The 18,193-nt window shown below is 38.8% G+C and overlaps 1 protein-coding gene across 3 annotated transcripts in view; it reads left to right on the top strand.

Moving 5' to 3' along the window:
* LOC132590749 (liprin-alpha-2-like) overlaps nt 1–18,193 on the top strand; it is a 112,869-nt gene that overhangs the window by 41,861 nt on the left and 52,815 nt on the right. For all 3 annotated transcript variants that reach the window (XM_060263661.1, XM_060263660.1, XM_060263662.1), the window contains 3 exons: nt 429–559; nt 5,663–5,817; nt 10,976–11,069. In XM_060263661.1, coding sequence (XP_060119644.1) covers nt 429–559; nt 5,663–5,817; nt 10,976–11,069 — 380 coding nt within the window. The remainder of the gene's footprint in view (nt 1–428; nt 560–5,662; nt 5,818–10,975; nt 11,070–18,193) is intronic.

The following is an 18,193-nucleotide window of genomic DNA, read 5'->3' as shown; positions in this document are numbered from 1 at the left end:
CACAAAAACTTGAATAAAACTTTGTTGGTCTTAAAGGTGCCAATGGACTCAAACTTTGTTCTGCTGCTTCAGACCAACAAGGCTCCACACCAGAATAAAAAACTCAGCCACTCATTCTTAATGTCTATAAGCAGGTCCCAGAAACTACGTGAGATGTGGAAGATGTTTTCTCGCTTTTCCTCCTGGTATAGTTTCTGGAACTTTCTATGCATTTGGACACTTTTAGGACTACCCATGTTGGTTTGGTGTCTGTCTAGTTTACCAGACTTGTCTCATGATGCCTAATAGTTCAGTTGGCTTGAAAAGGTTTATCACTTGCAGATGTGTTGAGGTTTTGCACCATATTAAGTTGCACACAACTTAGAAAATGGGATTCTAAGTAGAATTTCCTGCTAATTATTTATTTGTTAAAAAATATTTATTTGTAGATTGCAGTAGTTGATGAAGATGGACATGAAGACAAAGCTACAATAAAATGTGAAACCTCCCCTCCTGCAACACCCCGAGCCATTAGAATGACTCATACTCTACCTTCTTCATACCACAATGATGCTAGAAGGTAAGGAGTTCATTGCTGAAGGTGTTAATTAACAAATAAGATGCATTCACTTCACATTAATAAAGCTGTATGCTAATTTGCTGCTTACCCTCTACCTATATGTATGGACTGGCAACTTCCATTTATCTGAAGAAGTGTGCATACACATGAAAACTTATACCTTGAATGAAACTTGGTTGGACTTAAAGGTGCTGCTGGACTTGAACTTTTTTTCTGCTGCTTCAGACCCACATACTGTCGCTACCCACCTGAATCTGTTGTATAAGTCACTGATGTTACCTTGGCATTCTTTCCCATGGAATAGGCACAAACCCATTGAAACTTTGAAACAGAGGCTTCTCAAGGCAGACTTCACTCCATCTCTCCTGATTCCCTGGTTGTGGCTTGCTCCCTTTCTCTAGTGTGTCAGACCTTTTAACCTTTCTTCTCTCAGCTGGGAGAGTTTCACTTTGGCCTGTCCCAAGATTGGGTTTGAGTCCCCACATATGTTGTCTTGGCCCTTTTTCAAACCCTACCATGGGCACATATCCCCAAACTTTTATGGTCCAACTCAGGATACCAAAATAGCCATCCATTTTGCCCCTTCCTGGCATGTGAGCAAATAGTAATTTCCAACCTGCTTGTCCCCATAAAGGAGAACTCATCTCTTCTCAGCCTAAACTCTGAGGTGTCTATGGCTTAATTCCCAGGGGAAAATGTTTTCTCTGAGATCAGGGCCTAACGGAGTATTAATCAAGGTATACTGCATTCCTCTATCACAACAATACGGATTTAGCAAGTCCAAGGAGGAAGTAATGATAGCAATAAGTATTCATGCACTAAATTTAGCTAGTCCCAGTAACCTTATAGTCTAGGTTTTGGCTGGCCTATGTAGGAAAAAAGCCATGATAGGGCAGTGATTTTTAACTGTAGTGATAACCTATGTGAATTCCATACCTCTGAACTCTTGAAAGTTTCAGATATATAATCCATGAACATCATTTAGAATATGTTAAGTGGCATTTTGTGGGGCTTAGTTACATACCTTCACATGGAACAAGAATTGCTTCAAACAACTGCTATGTGTGATATAGAATGCTTCTAATGTGCAATCACTCACACATGATAATACCACTTGATTGAATTCTGTTATACACTGTGGAATTGGGGTTATTATTATTTCAGTTATTCATGTTCTGCCCTACTGTGAAACACAGATATATTGGATGGGTTACATTGTATTACTCAGATGCTATCTTTTTATATAAGACTGTGTTAGCAAAATTGCAGGGGGGGTCTCATCTTTTTATGAGGAGGAAGAGCAGAGAATGGTCCTGGTAGAGTTTAGGAGCTGATCTTTTCCCAATAATACGAAGGTACAGTATCAGAAGGAAGACTCCAGAGTTAAGATTTTTTTTTTTAATGTTTACTTAGAAAAATATGTAAAAATACAATCACACACACAAGCAGTACAAAAACACAAAATCAAGAGCTAGAAAAATAGGGAATTTTAGTGATTGTTGAAGAGGGTGATATTACCTGTTCCAGATGTACAGATGTCCATTTAGAAATTAAAGATGGAGACGTGCACTGCCATCATGCCATGTCTGAGGCCCATTACTTAGAGTAATGGGGAAACAACCTATGTGCCCAGATTGAACAAGGTTTGCTCTCATGTTTTATAGTCTTTGGATGGGTGAAGACCCTCCCAGAGCTATGATGACTCTTAATAGTCGTTTGATGGATCTTTCCTGGGTTCCTGAATGGATTCCCAGTTCAAGACAAAAGAAGTGAATTACCCTTAATAACTGGTCATGAAGAATCATCACGATATAATGTTTAGCGATAATTTAACATAGATATTGAGGGAAGGGGACAGGAAGGAGAGGGTTGTGTAAATAGGTCTACAAATTAACATAAGGTAACAAAAAAGGCATCGGGATAGACTAATGGAAACAGGAGGGATTAGCCAGCAGTTGCTATCCAGAGATTAAGGTATGAGGCATACTTTACCTGAGACCCATTGTTTTACATGTTCCATTGCGGAGTGTGTGTGTGGAGTGTGTGTGTGGGGAGGAAACTTAGCATGAGGCTGCTGCTGTTCTACTGAACCACAAACAGTTTCTACATGCTGTATTTCATTCCAGCATGGCTTCTCTCTCTTGGCCTGCTTTTTGCAATGGATCATGGTTCAGAGTGAAAGACTGGAAGACCCCATTGTGAGGAACCCCGGTCAGAGGCTTTACTCGGAGGTGACCACTTTAAATTTCTCCTCAGTCACCTTCCCTCAGTCCCTCAGTCAGACTCACAGAAATCCTATCAGAACTAGTAATAATTGGCACCAGACGGTTTTAACGTTAACAACCACAAAATATTTATTAGGTAACAAAAGACAAGGAGGGGGATGAAGTAATATTGATTATAACTGTTCAATACGCAGGAGGCAAATCAGTTGGCAGTGGGTTGGCAGAATAAAACAATTACAGAGAGACTTTTTCAGGCTGAGGTAAAACTATAACAAGTCTTTGGCAGAAGATCTTAAAAATAAACAATAAACCAGGCAGGTTTCAGAGTCCCACTAGACTCTACCTAACACAGGCTGTCTGTGCCTTCTGGACACTCAGAATGCTGTTTCTTCAGATGTTTTACCCTAACTTAGGCAGTGCCAAATCATATAAATAACAAACTTCAATCACTCTTCCACACACACATAGAGAACTCCTGACTTGTGTCAATATTCTCCCTCACAGACCCTTTCACACTAGCTATCTTCCAGGACTCGCACCCCTCTATACCGATGCATCTCAGCCCCACATCTAGTCCTCTGGTCTGAGTCTTGGGTACCTCTGCTGACCCCCAGAATCCAGTTCTCCCCTCAGTGTGTAATTGCGTGATCTAGTTTGTACTTGAAGATTGCCCTGATGCACCGGCAAAATCTCCCTCAGAGAGTTTCAAACCAACTGAAAACTTCCTCTTCCAGACAGAGTCCACTCAGCTCTGTCTGCCACAAGGAGCTCAGCCACTCTGGCCGCTCTCAGCACCTTGTCCAGTTGGTTTTACAACTGCCCGGCCTAAGCCCACTGTCTTCACTTCAGACTAGTATATTGAAGACTTCTCTCGAAGACCCCCTGGCTCAGACTAAAAATCCTGAGTTGATTTTCTGCTGAGCATACCTCAAAAGGATACTTTTCCGTTGCTTGGGCAACGTTCCAGCCAACTGCTGCAAGCCTGTTCCCCAGCTACTCAGGCTAAGGGCCTGAGTCCGTCACACCCATCTCTTAGTAGGGTGCTTCCCCAGGTGGAGGCAGCACCCCTGGGTAACAACTGTTTTGGTTTTACAAATCTGAAGTGTAAAAATTAAAAATTAAATTCTTATAAAGAGTTTAATCTCGTAAAGAGTTTAATCAGAATCATCCCAGTAGACAGCCGTGTTGGTCTGAAGCAATAGAACAAAGCAGTAGACAAGTGCACCTTTAAGACCAACTAAGTTTTATTTAGAATGTAAGCTTTCGTATGCTCGTAAGCATATGAAAGCTTACATTCTGAATAAAACTTAGTTGGTCTTAAAGGTGCACTTGTCTACTGCTTTGTTCTAATCAGAATCATGTCATTGTTTATATGTTAATGCTTTTGCTATTGTTGGCCGGTTGTGGGGAATCTCTCAAAAATGTGTTTCTTCATCAAAATCTAGTAGGAAGAAATTACCTTTCATTACATTTTTACTTTGCTCCTGATCAGAATAGAGGGATATCAGGTAAGACAACTCCCCCTTTTGGGAAGGTGGGAACCGTGACTGATCCCACACCCACAAAAGAGAATACAAAGATCAAGATCAGATTAAACTAAGTGCTTATTAATTTTTTTAAAGGCTGAACTGCAGTGGTATTTACCCTATTCCTGCAGTCACCTTAAGAGGCTACCTGATTATTTTGCCAGCATTTGGGCAATCCCACCTTGACTCCAAAGCCAGAGCACTGCATAGCTGCCCTTAACTTATCCTTGTCTGCACACCAAAACTGTACAATCAAGGTCATTCCCAGCACTAGTCAACATGAAGGTTCAGGACTGTGAGTTCGCTCTTCAGGCACTTGCATTTTAAGTGCTCAGTTTGGTTGCCTCCCACAATCATAAGATGCCTTAGATGCTTGCCAATGTGATTAAAATACCAGTGAGCCCATATTAAACCTGCCATCTTAAAGCCAAACTACAAGTTTGGCTGTTTTGGCACTTGAAAAGGAGCGGAGGACAAGAGTTCCTGGAGCTACCATGTCTGTGCCTTCCATCACTTGTAGTTTGGTTCTTAGTGCCTTACCAATAATAATAATAATAATAATAATAATAATAATAATAATAATAATAATACTTTTTATTTATATCCCTCCCTCCCCGCCAGGGCAGGCTCAGGGCGGCTTACAACATACCAGTGTACTCTGATTAGGTTTATTAAATTCTAAACCCCTCCCTACCATCCAGTATGAAGCAGGTGAAAAAGGACTACCTCAAAGCCAATTAGAGACAGACCCAATTCCTGCTCTGTCCAGAAGCAATCAGCTGTTCCCATACTGTTCTTAAAGGGAGGAAGGGTATGGCAGCTCTTTCAGCAAAGAGAGGAAAGGTGAGAGAGTACTAGCTTAAAATAGCCAATCCCAAGTTCTCCACTGATTGGCTAAGCAGCATCATTCTATCCTGCCCACCCAACAGTCTTGTGCTTTCCTTTTTCAAAGTGTGGGGGGAGGGGTGCACCAAAAACAGCTCTTAGTGATTATAGGAACCAGTCTTCTTTGTAGTTGAGATCCATTTGAGTCCCATCAAAACATCTAAAAAATTTCTGGTCAGAATGACTTAAATAGGAATTTGATGAATTATGTCTCCATTCTGTCACCTTTTGTTACATTCAATAATCTTTATGGGTATTAGTAAGACATGAAAATAAGCCATTATGCGGTTCTAAATATTTTAAATGTGATGTAGGAAAGATATCATCAGTAACCTGATTAATGTTTCCAGTTATGAAGACACTCTTATTAAATTCCAGATAATTCGTTTGCACAGCTGCTTAGAAGGAGATTGGACCTCATAAGGAGAATAACATATAATCTTTCTCTCTTTTTTTGTATTTTATAGTAGCTTGCCTGCTTCCTTGGAGCCAGAAAGCATTGGTCTTGGCAGTGTCGGTAGCAGCCAGGATTCCCTACACAAAGCTCCCAAGAAGAAAGGAATAAAGTCTTCAATAGGACGTTTGTTCGGTAAAAAAGAGAAGGCTCGACTTGGACAGCTCAGTAAGGAATTAGTTGCACCAGGCTCAAGCTGCTGATTTCCAGTTATTTTTGGATGATGGTGTAGTTCTTTTTTGGTTTTGTTTTCCAAAGACTCATTCCCCTCTTTTAAAGTAGTGAAATCTTTCCCACATATTCCTGTTACTGTAAAGAGTAGTGTCTGTCATGAAATTCATTTTCTTCTACATAAGCAAATGTCCTAGAAGAAGTTCCTTTTTGTTTGTTTATATAGGCCACATTTTTAGAATTGTTTCATGTGTGGTCATGAAAGACAATGCAAATAAAAGCCTTGGACAACAAACATATAAATTTGTACACATGTCCACATCATCTTCAATTGTGGTTTTAACATCATTCTAACTGAAAACATAGTAAGCAAGAACTAGGAGCACTGTGAAACTTAGAAGCTCTTATATCATTGGGGTGGGGGATCCCAATTAAAATATTTTTTGTTATCCCTGTTCATCATTCTGCTAATCAGCTAGTGTAATTACCCATACGTTTTGTCAGGTGTGCAATTCACCCTTTATTCTTTTATTAGTCAGACAGCTCTAAGTGGGCATTAGTGAGACATGTAACTAAAAATATTCCTCCCTTCCTTATTTTTTCATCTTCTGTCACCCATTGCAATGAAAGTTCTGTGCCAATCAACAGCATCAGTCAATACACACACCATTCATATTCTCACACACCTCCTTTGAACAGCTTCAAGAAATAATTCAAGAGTAAAAATTTGCTTTCTGGAAGTAGGTTATTTGGAATGGGTTTTTTAAAAATAAAATTATTGCTTGTAGTCACAGTGCTACATCTTTTAGAAAACATGTAACAGATGCTTCTGACCTTGATGCCTTGATGAAGCCTGTTGCAATACAACCTACATAGCACCATAATAACATATACATAATTAATTATATCGTTGTCAGTTTCCACGATACTTGTAATATTTCAAGTAGTTCTACAGCATTTCCTTCAAATTAAAAGCAGACACTTGTTCTTTACTTTCTATGATTTTATGGACAAGATGTAGCACAAAACACAGGTGAAGCTCTGGCTGATTTTACATTGGGCAAAAGATCCAGTAATGCTGTGCTTTCAAAAGTGATCATCTACATTACAATGTGCCTTGACTTCTGTCTTCTTCCGGTGTTTTGGCTGTCATTTACATTTAAATTCCTGAATTGGCTCTGACACCGTTTTCAGCATGGAGTTGCCCCTGACTTTCCAAAACTACTTTTGAATGAGGGTTTTCCAGGAAGCACATTCCACAGGACCATAAAGATGATATCTTTCCTGGGAAACAGGGCAATAACTCGTTTCTCAAGAAACAAAGGAACTCTTAAACCTGCCCGCCTCCAGTAAAGCAAGCAAATGTGGAGGGGAAGTCCAGGAGCAAAATTTTGAGTGTAGATGAAAAGAATATATTTCAGATTTCTAGAAGGCGATTTCAGTGCTCAGAAAATCAGACCCAAACATGAATGTAGAATCAGCCTTTGATATTTATGAAAGTGTCTGCTTATTTAGAAAATAGTCACTGCTTTCCAACTGCACAGGTTGCAGATACTTAAAATATCTTGTCTAGCTCTAGTTTTCAGTTTAAAACATTGACATGCAGTGGTGCCATCAGAGTCTGACTTTGAGGCAGAAATTCTAGGCCTAATTTACAAGTTCAGCAGCTCTTAAAGCAGGCTGTAGTTTTGCATTTAGAGGTATAAACTGACATCTAACGGGTCGTAAGAGTATTAACCAGACTCTTAAATTTCCTAATTGCATCACTGTTGATGATTGTGATACCAAAAGCCCCTGCTGGCATTGTGCCTTTCTCTGTCTGACCAGATATAAGTACTTACAGTCCAGAAAGGGCAAGCTTCTGTCACCTGAACAGAGGCTGCCTTGATCAGCTGGAACTCAGATGCACAATAGAAACACCCAAGCAAGACACACGGGAGGAGTCATGAAAAACTCACTCAACAGGATTCACTCACACCCACGGAGTTCTTACCTTGTGGGAGCCACCAATTACCCCAGAGGGAACTGCAGTTTAAATCAGGATGGTTACTCCACTGCCTCATCACTAACTGAGAAATATCATCTGGCCTTCCAGTATCTTCATTCATGCCTCCAAACATAAAAAATAAATGATGTTAAATAGCCAGTGACCATTTCATCAGCAGCCTAGTCCCAGCAAGATAGTAAGGCTGATCCTGCTTTGCAGGCTTCACATTTCCTCATCGCCATGAGAATTCACTGAGATTTTTTTTTAAAAAAGTACTGGTAAATATGTTGATTGACACCTGGATCAGTGCTGCAGGGTAACACATTCTCTGCTTTCCTTGCTTAAAAATTATTTTTTAAATTTCTTGTTTAAAGCTTACTTTAATAATAGTAATGGAATCTCTGTTTCCGTTCCACTGAAGCCCAAAATGCTCTGTGAAATGATGCTCCTGGGAGATACTACCCCTCACATAGGAGCAACATGAGGAAGATTCAGTCAGAGGTTAGCTGCAAGATAAAAACAGCCCCCAGTCAGAAGTGTGTCACAGGAGGAAGGGTTCAGGAATGCCCCCCCCCTCCAGTCACCAGAAATTTCCACTGGATACAATCCATGGTACAGTCATTGTGTTTCAAAGTTTATACCATGATAAGCCTCAGATGGTCAGATGAAATTGTGTGGAAAATTTCCTTGTTCCAGACATATCCAAATGTAACCTTCCATGTTGCTGTATAATAAGGGAAAGAGAACAAGTTTTAAAATCCTCACATATTTCTTGTCAAGAATATTTTTTGGCTTACTGTGGACTGTGGTTGATCTTACCAATGATGCTTTTCAGTAAAGGCAACTTCTTCTGAATTGTCCTATACATGAATACAAAGGACAGGGGTATTGTGTCTGATTTAAAAGTTCATGCACACATGTTATTATGTCTTGTCTTTTTGAAGATCCGTGTAGTCAACAATACATACTTTTTGCCCACAGTTAAATGCATTTTGATGCCAAAGCCTCATTTTATGCATGCATGGATCCTGCATAATAAGCAGGGCTCTTTTCGTAGCAGGAACTCCTTTGCATATTAGGCCACACATCCCTGATGTAGCCAATCCTCCAAGAGCTCACAGGGTTCTTCTTACAGGGCCTACTGTAAGTTCTTGGAGGATTGGCTACAGCAGAGGTGTGTGGCCTAATATGCAAAAAAGTTCCTGCTACAAAAAAACATACCCTGATAACAAGTTTATATATATATATATATATATATATATATATATATATATATATATATATATATATATATAAAATATCTGTACTTATATACAAAGAATGTAAACGTGCCCTATGATTGTTTCGTATACAAGGCAGTGATCAGATCTGAAGTTGAAAATCACATCATTTATTGTCTTTTTCTGTGGTACAGTAGGATACTTTATTTGTTTTCAAACATGAAAACTTGTTTTAGCTACATTTGCTTTTGGCTGTGAAAATAGTACCTACTTGACTAAATATGACAGAACTTTGTTTACATTATTTATAGTCCTTTCTCTCTGAGACTCAAGGTGGATTATATAGTATAAATCAATAAAAACCAACAGGATGGTACATCCAATAAACAGTGCTATAGAATTCTGATTGTACCGATCAGAAGCCAACCAGAAATCTGAAACAAAATGAAAACAAACCTGACAGGATAGCATAATTATTTAAACATATGTTAAAAAAATATTAACCAGATTTTTACTAGGGGCATTTAATTTTTTTAAAACAGTATTTTCCAGTTTGGGAAAACTGTCAGTATTTTTTTTAAATCGTGAATCACAATACCGGTATGGTATTTGGATCCAGGATTTTTCAGCAATCCTGAATTTTGAGGGGTCCAATAGACCTGAGGGGGAAAAATATTGGTTTAAAAAAGCCAGTCTAATCCTGGGGCTGCATGATTAATATAGATATAGCAAGAACAGGTCTTCCAGTTTGAGACTAAGTAAACACATGATGTTTCTCTTCTATAACCACTAGTTACATTGTGTCATTTTAATTTAAAAGCTCACACTTGTACAATGTAACATTTCCTGGGGATTAATGCTTCCATTGGCATATATATTGCTTGTAAGCACAGAGTTTACTCCTAGGAGGTAATACATTCAGGCATATGTACTGTGCGGGCTATGAGCAGAAGTCTAGCATACTGTACATAGGACTCCCCTTTGTGATATCTAGGCTACACCTCTTTTGTGATATCTAGGCTACACCTCTTTTGTGTATCTTTATCCAATCATCCCTATGGAGGGGTCTGGACAGTAGTTCATTTTGAGACAGCAGAAAGTGTGTAGAAGAGAAAGAAGTGATTTCAGTATATACATTCATTCAATTTTCACTTTGATGGAACAGACTGTGCAACATTTTTATGGTTCCAAAAAACCAAAAAATCTGTTTGGCCCGATGTGACAGTGGGGCAAAGAACACGTGAAGTTGTACTTCTCTTAAATGACTCTGAGTTATTTCTTTTCTTCAGGAAGCTACTGTAGGAATACATTCAACAAATTTCATTCTTTCATAAGAAGCCAAAGTTCCTTTAGCATGAACTCAGGGTTTATCGTATAGTTTCTATCTAACCTTCAGTATAAAATACAATTAACCGCATATTTAGAGTCAGAGATTTTTTTCAGTGACTTTATAAAACAACAAAATTCTAGAAGAACTCTGGATTAAAGGACTTTCCTCTGAGTGTTTGCCATTTAAAAATGACATTAAGCAATATTTTTCAAGCACCACAAGAAGTCTTTTTCAGAAATCCCAGTTGTTAGAGGACACATGCTTATATTGCTTAGTTATTAAGATTTCTTTCTGGCAGGCAAGCAAACAAGGAACATTTCCATTACCCATCCCATTTCCTGCAGGTAGACAAACCTAGTACAATCTTTTTGTTAGCTACTGTAGGAATTTGTTGTGAACTGTAGTTTAAAATGCATTTAAATCTACAACATGGTTTCCTTGTAAATATTCATATTCATCCCAGTGTAGACTGCAGACGAGTAAGCAGCTTTAGGATTTATAGCCCTTGGGATTCCGTGCCCCCCCCAATCAAATTTAAATCTCAAAAGCAAAATGGGAAGCTAATAGAACTCTTGAAAAGAATTATAACGGAAAATTGCGTTTCCTATCTTAACACAGGAGGCTACATGGAAACTGAAGCTGCTGTACAGGATTCTCTAGGACTGGGTAAACTTGGGACACAGGCAGAGAAAGATCGAAGGCTAAAGAAAAAGTAAGTTACTTGGTCATGTTCTTTTCATTATGTCATATGTTAATACATTCCTTTGATGCCGGGTTGGTATCAGTTGCATCTCTTGGTAAACCTGGTAGGTGTTTCTCTCAGTAAGAATCTATCTAGTGAATAAAACTGACAATACATTTTATAATGCTATAGTTTAACTGACAAAGTGGTATGAATTTGAAATTTTAAAGATGTATGTTTGCAAAAAAAAAAAGTGGTATTTGTGCCAGGTGCAGTTTTAATGACTAACCACAATGGATAGTTTCTGTTCCTTTAGGTGGAAAATGAGAAACAGAAAGTGTTTTTTTTATTTATCAATGAGTAATCTATTAAAACATGAAGATGTTCTTCACTAATGATAGTAATTTTTTTAATGCCATGAAGGCGACAACTTAGATGTTTGTATATGCAAACTATGGGATAATTATATGGTTCCTTGTGCTGTGCCTACTTGTAACACTAATACTTTCCAGCAGATGCTATGACTCAACACACTCAAAAAGACTATGGCAAAATATATTATTTCTGTTTCTCAGTGTGTTGGTGCTGTGTGAAGCGAAAAGAAGTATTTAAAAATCAGAGGATAAAAGGGATTTTCACAAAGCATCACAAACCTCCACAACACTTTGAGAGTTCATGGAAAGTGTTTTAAAGTGTTAAAATTTTGCTCGTATTGATCCAAATTGGAATTTTCATACATTTGTTTGTGCATATTAGGAATCAGAGTCAGATTGTCTGATGATCATGCATATACCCCATTGTCTGCAGAGTTCAAAAGTCATTGAAGTAATAATCACATTCTTAATAGTCTAAAATTGATTTTTCTCTCAATAAGCTTTTTTTCTTGCCCTCTTTCATAAATCAACATATCTTTATGGAACACATTGAAAGGTCTCTAGATTACAGGTTTTTTTAATTAAAAAGGAAAATGAATGTTGGTTTTATAAATAAAATAGGTATACAGTGTGCTATAGGGATAGACATGAACTGCAAAAATGCAGTTCAGTTTGGTTGGTGTGCCCAATTCACGAACCATGAACTTCCATCAACTTTTAGCTGCCAAAGAAACCAGTTCAGTTTGTGAGGTTCGTGATGTGGTAGAACAGCCCCCCAGCATGATAGAGACATCAAAATTTCAGGAGACCTTGCTGACACTCTTCTACCTGCCCTCCAAGTTTGGTGAGGATGGGGTTTATGGGTTTCAAGTTATGACTTCCCAAGAAGGTGTCCCAGGAAAGTGCTTTCTGCGGAAATGACAGGTGCAGGCTAAAGACGTTTAGGAGTGTATATAATGGATTTTGTGGAATCTAGAGATGCCAAACTTGCAGGAGATCTCCAGATGACTTTCCTCTATCTGCCCTCCAAATTTGGTGAGGATTGGATTTACAGGATCTGAGTTATGCCCTTCCCAAAGAAGGGTACCCCAAGGAAAATGCTTTCTGAGGAACTGACAGGCACAGGTTCAGGAGCATATAAAACAGATCCTGTGCTAGCTAGAGACATTAAAATCACAGAGCACTGTCCCAGATACTCCTCTACATCCCCTCCAAATTCTGTACCCCATTGCTTTGACATTTGTTAATTTCCAGTCTGTCTGGAAATGTATCTGTTCACGAACCATCACAAACCTCCACAACACTTTGAGAGTTCATGGAAAGTTTATGCTGCTTGGCCTGCCATGAACTTCACTTCATGAACCATGAACTGGCCAAAACCTTAGTTTGTGAACTGATTCATTTCCATCCCTAGTGTGTCACATTAAGAAATACCTCAGATACCCTTTCCTACAGGCAGTGTAATAATTGCAATAGGGAAATACTGCCTTGAATATATTCGCTGTAATACTGATGTAGAGATTTTTAAAGTTTATAGTGTATTCAGGATTCCATGCTGCTGCTAATTACATCTTGAAAAGCAACATTTGTACAATTTAAAGACCTTTTTTTTTTGTTACCAATAATATGGCACAAGAAAGCTCCAAAATAACTGCCTCCTGCTTCAGACTAGAAGGAACAATGACAAATAAATGAAAGGATATAAACACATAATATAAGCTCCATCTGGCCCTATCAGCTTTTTAAAAACAGTTGGTGGGTAACAGGAGATGTGTCAGTGGGCACTATGACACACAACGTACCACAGTGGGGAACACTGCTCTATATTATATTATATATTATATAATAACCTCTCCTGGTGCCTACCATGTGGATTTAGTCAGATGGAGCTTTCACTCAGAAAGGCTTCTGATTGGTCATTAGCAATTTGATTTGTTATGCAGATTTTCAAAGATGTTGCTTTGGCAGCTGCCACCACAACATGAGATTCTTCACAAGTAAGCTGTAGCAGCCAGTTTGTGGCTGGCTTCACCTCCTGAAGCAACCAGTTTGTGGCTGCACCCACCATGCTGTGTCATATTCCAAAGGTGCTGCAGGTGAAGAGCTTGATATAGAGCCTGCAGGCTGAGAAATCATAGCTGTGTTGTTTGGCTACAAAGTTTTATAACACTTCCCTTGCCTAACAACCCCCCCCCTTTCCCCCCTACATGCAGGTTAATAAAAAAAAAGCCTCCCACTAGCAATCAGAAAAGGAGAGTGGGTTCAGTATTAGATAGACAGTCAGTGCTGGCCTGACGGTGCATAGCGCCTTAGGCAGGCTTCCTGTCCGCCCCTCCATCTGCCCCCCCCCATGCATGAGGCTTGGCTCCCCCTTGCCATGCCCTGCTGCTGCCTTCCCTCCCCCTGACACTGCAATGCAGCCATGCTTCATTGCCGAGCCTCGTGTGTGCCACCACTCATCTGCACATGAAGCTCGGCTCACCCGCCACCGCCTTCCCTTCCCCCTCTCCCCTGGTGCTGCAATGCAGCCGTGCTCCATCCCCTCCCCTCAGAGCTGCGCTGAGCTGTGCTGTGCTGAAGCTGGACCCTACCAGCTTTGATGCGGCCAGTGCACCATCTAACGCTTTGAAGCCCACGCGAGAGAAGGCTTCTCCCCCCTCCTTCCTGAAACCAGAAGTGAGGGGGAGTGAAGCCTTCTCCCATGCTGACTTCAAAGCGTTAGATGGCGCACTGGCCACATTGAAGCCAGTTGGGTCCAGCTTCAGCACAGAGCGGCTCAGTGTGCCTCTGAGGGGGGGTGATGGGGGGTGATGGAGTGCGGTTGCATTGCGGCACCTGGGGGAGGGAGGGGGAGGGAAGGTGCAAGGCAGCAGCAGCGGGGCAAACTAGTCAGTTGTCGTGGTCACAGGGGGAGCCCAATTTGGTGCCACTCCTCCTGGCACCCTAGGCAGCCACCTAGTTTGCCTAGTGGGTGATCCAGCCCTGTAGACAACATATACTTATCTTTTGGTATTTCATTATAGCTCATTTAATATTAGTATGTCATCAACAGAGAAAATACATGCTAACCATTCAACAATGTAAGGTCATTGGTACAGAGGGCTAATGCCATATAACACCAGCCAGATTACCGTGGATCCATATTCATTTAGGCATATTAATCCGTCAGTATGATAATGTTTTAGTGTTCTAAAACATTCATAACTGGTGAAGGGCTGGACTTATAAGTAGAATTGTTTAATGATGTGTAATATCTGTAAATAAATTTCTTATCTGTACTAGTAATAATATTGGGTTAAGGGAGTAAATGACAATCTAATGAATATAATGAATTAATTTAGGAATGCTTGAATTGATTTAGATATATTATTTAAATGATTTGTATTTAGTAAGGTCAAAATGAAATGGTTTTTGAGTATTGTTAGATTTTTGAATTGTTAGATTATTAAATAAGATATTAGAAACAGAGAATTGGGAATTGATAATATTGGTTTTCACAAGCTTTGAGATCATCTGACATTATATATTAGTCTACAAGGTATTCTAAAATAGTTTGATGAGAGTTTGAAGAAAAATTAATCCAAGCCACTAGAGGGCAATATATAACAAGGAACAAGGGATTGAGAAAGGAACTGTTACACTAGCTAGGAATGGATACTAAAGCAACAGAGACTAAAGTAAAGAAGTTTGGCCAAGGCACTCCCCCAGGAGGTGGGGGGGAAATGACGCCAGTGCCGGCTAATCAAGATGCACTGGAGAAATTACAACAAATTGTAACACAAGGGTTTAAGCAAAATCAGAAAGCCCTGGAGACTATGAAAGTGGACTTATTAGGACAAATAGAAAAAACCAACAAACATGTAGAAGAATTCCAAAGACAATTGTTAGTCAACATGCAACAAATACACAATCTATCTGCAAAGGTGGAGAAAATAGAAGAAAAAGAAAAGGATACATCTAACTTGGCCCGGGAGAATAAAGCGTGTATGACAGACTTAGAAGATAGAATAATAAAACTGGAAATGGAGAAGGCTGTATATATACTGCAATTTCAAAATATCCCGGAAGATAAAGAGGAAGATATAATGAACAAAATTGCAGATATCTTAATTATAGACGAAGAAGACCTACTAGAAGAGGGGAAAAGAGATATTGAATGGGCCAAAAGAGTCTCTTACAATTACACGAGAAAGTTTAACCTACCAAGGGAAGTACAAGTTAAATTTACCCGTGCAACAACTTGTGAAAAATTTTTGAAGAAAGCAAGAGAATGTGAATTTAAATGGAAAGATGTCAGCATTAAAGTGCTCAGAGAAACACCTTGGGGTGTAAGACAACAGAGATTTAAATACCACAAACTGACATCTTGGCTACTGAAACATTCCATACAATTCAGATGGCTTATCCCGGAGGGGGGTGTTTTTCTATACCAGACCAGAAGGTACAACATAACTTCTATGGACAAGCTGGAAGACTTTTGGGGGAAATTTGTTGAGTCCAGCAATGGTGAGTCAGAAACAGAAATTGGAGAAGACCCAGAAGAAGGGGAAGTACTGAAAGCAGCAAATAAAGAAGACCTTCAGAAGAACTTAGGAGGAGTTAAAACAAGACTACAATTGAAAAAGGTCTTAAGGAAGACCTTAGATAGTATTGAGCCATCAAAATGAACCCAAACACAGGATTACGAATAACCTCAGTTAATGTCAACGGTTTAAATGAACCAGGAAAAAGAAGAAGGATTTTTCAACAACTGAAAAAAATAGACTGTGAAATAATTTGTCTACAGGAAACCCACATTAAGGAAGATGATGTTAAATAACTACAAAACGGGAAATTGGGTACACTGTATTACTCATCAGATCCAGAGAAGAAGAAAAAAAGAGTCGCTATTTATGTACAAAAGCACATTAAATCCGACTGTTTATATTCTGACAAGTTGGGAAGAATAATAATCATTCAATTAGAACTCAATGGCGAGAAAATCCTGGTGGGGAACATCTACACCCCGAATGAGAACTTAGAAAAATTTTACGAGACAATACATGGAAAATTATTAGACTTTAATCCCCAAAATTGCTGCATTATAGGTGACTATAATGCAATATTTGACTTAGAAAAAGATAAAAAAATTGAGGAAAAAAGAAAAGAAGACGGAAACTTCGTAGTACTCTCCCTAAAGCCTTTTTGAAAATGGCTGATGAACTCAACTTGATAGATGCATGGAAGACGAAAAACCCTCAAACGAAGGATTATACACACTACTCCTCAGCACATAAATGTTGATATGTGCTGGATATCTACGGACTTGACTTCATCTCTTAACCAAGCAGACATACTACCTAGAACTTTTGCAGATCACAACCCAATCCAGATAACCTTTTCAAAAATACAGAAAAACCCCCGATGGACTCTTAACCTACAAATCTTGAAAGAACCAAAGTTTATCGAAATTGCAAAGAAAGAAATGCAAGAATTCTTCCATCATAATCTTAACAAAGGCACCAAGATGCATTTAATTTGGGATGCATTTAAAGCCTTTTTTAGGGGAATTGCGATACAATATTCGGCCAGGAGGAAGAGAGAACGGAAGAAACTTTATAGTGACCTAGTAGCTAAATTGAAAGAGCAGGAGACACAACAAAAAAAGAAGAACACGAAAGAGATAAGACTTAAGATACTTGCTATTCAACATCAACTTAACATATTACTTACAGAAGAGGTTGAGAAAAACTTGAAATGGGTAAAACAAACTCACTTTGAAAATGCAAATAAAATTAGTAGGTGGCTAGCCTATAAATTGAAGAAGGAGAGAGAAAGAAAGATCATAAAATCCCTGGAAAATGAAAAGAAAGAAGTAACTCAAAACAGCCAGATGAAGATAATCATCCAGGAATTCTACCAAGGACTATACAAAAGACAAGAAATTCCGGATCAAAGACAAGAGGATTACATTGAAAGTGTTAAAATTAATCAGATATGTAATGAACAACGAGAGAATATCGGGAAACCGATTACGTTGCATGAAATTGTTGAAGCGATCCAATATCAAAAACAGAATAAAGCACCCGGCCTGGATGGGCTTCCCACTGAATTCTTTAAAACCTTTGAAGAAATTTTGCGAAAGTAATCACAACAGTGATTCACGAAGATCAAACGGGCTTTGTACCAGGGAGATTAATGGGACAAAATGTGAGACTGTTATCCAATTTGATGGAATACTATAAAGAACACCCGGAGAAACAGTTTGCTGGGATTATGATCGATGCCGAAAAAGCTTTTGACAGAGTTAATTGGAATTTCATTTTAAAATCATTAGTAGTGATGGGATGTGGAGATAAATTTACTCAATTGGTAAGAGCTATTTACACAAAACAGAACGCAAGAGTAAACTTTAATGGAACCAGAACGGAACTATTTGAAATAGAGCAAGGTAAGAGACAAGGATGCCCCTTATCCCCATTACGCTTTATTGTAACATTGGAATTTTTAACTAAAAAAATAAGAGACGATAACAGGATTAAAGGCACAAAAATCAAAAATGAAGAATTCAAGATACAAGCTTTTGCGGATGACCTTCTTTGCATTTTGGAAGAACCGACGTCATCGATAGACTATCTAAAGGAAAGGCTACAGCAATATAGTGAAGTATTGGGCTTTAAAGTCAATATGCAAAAAAACGAAATTCCTGGTTAAAAATTTAAGCAAAGAACAAATAACAAAATTAGAAAATAAATCCGACTTTAAATGTGAAAAGAAAATAAGATATTTAGGAATCCAGTT

Source organism: Heteronotia binoei, unplaced genomic scaffold, assembly GCF_032191835.1.
Source record: "Heteronotia binoei isolate CCM8104 ecotype False Entrance Well unplaced genomic scaffold, APGP_CSIRO_Hbin_v1 ptg000648l, whole genome shotgun sequence".
Taxonomy (NCBI): domain Eukaryota; kingdom Metazoa; phylum Chordata; class Lepidosauria; order Squamata; family Gekkonidae; genus Heteronotia; species Heteronotia binoei.
The sequence above is the reverse complement of the archived record's forward strand: the minus strand, read 5'-3'. Positions and strand labels throughout refer to the sequence as shown.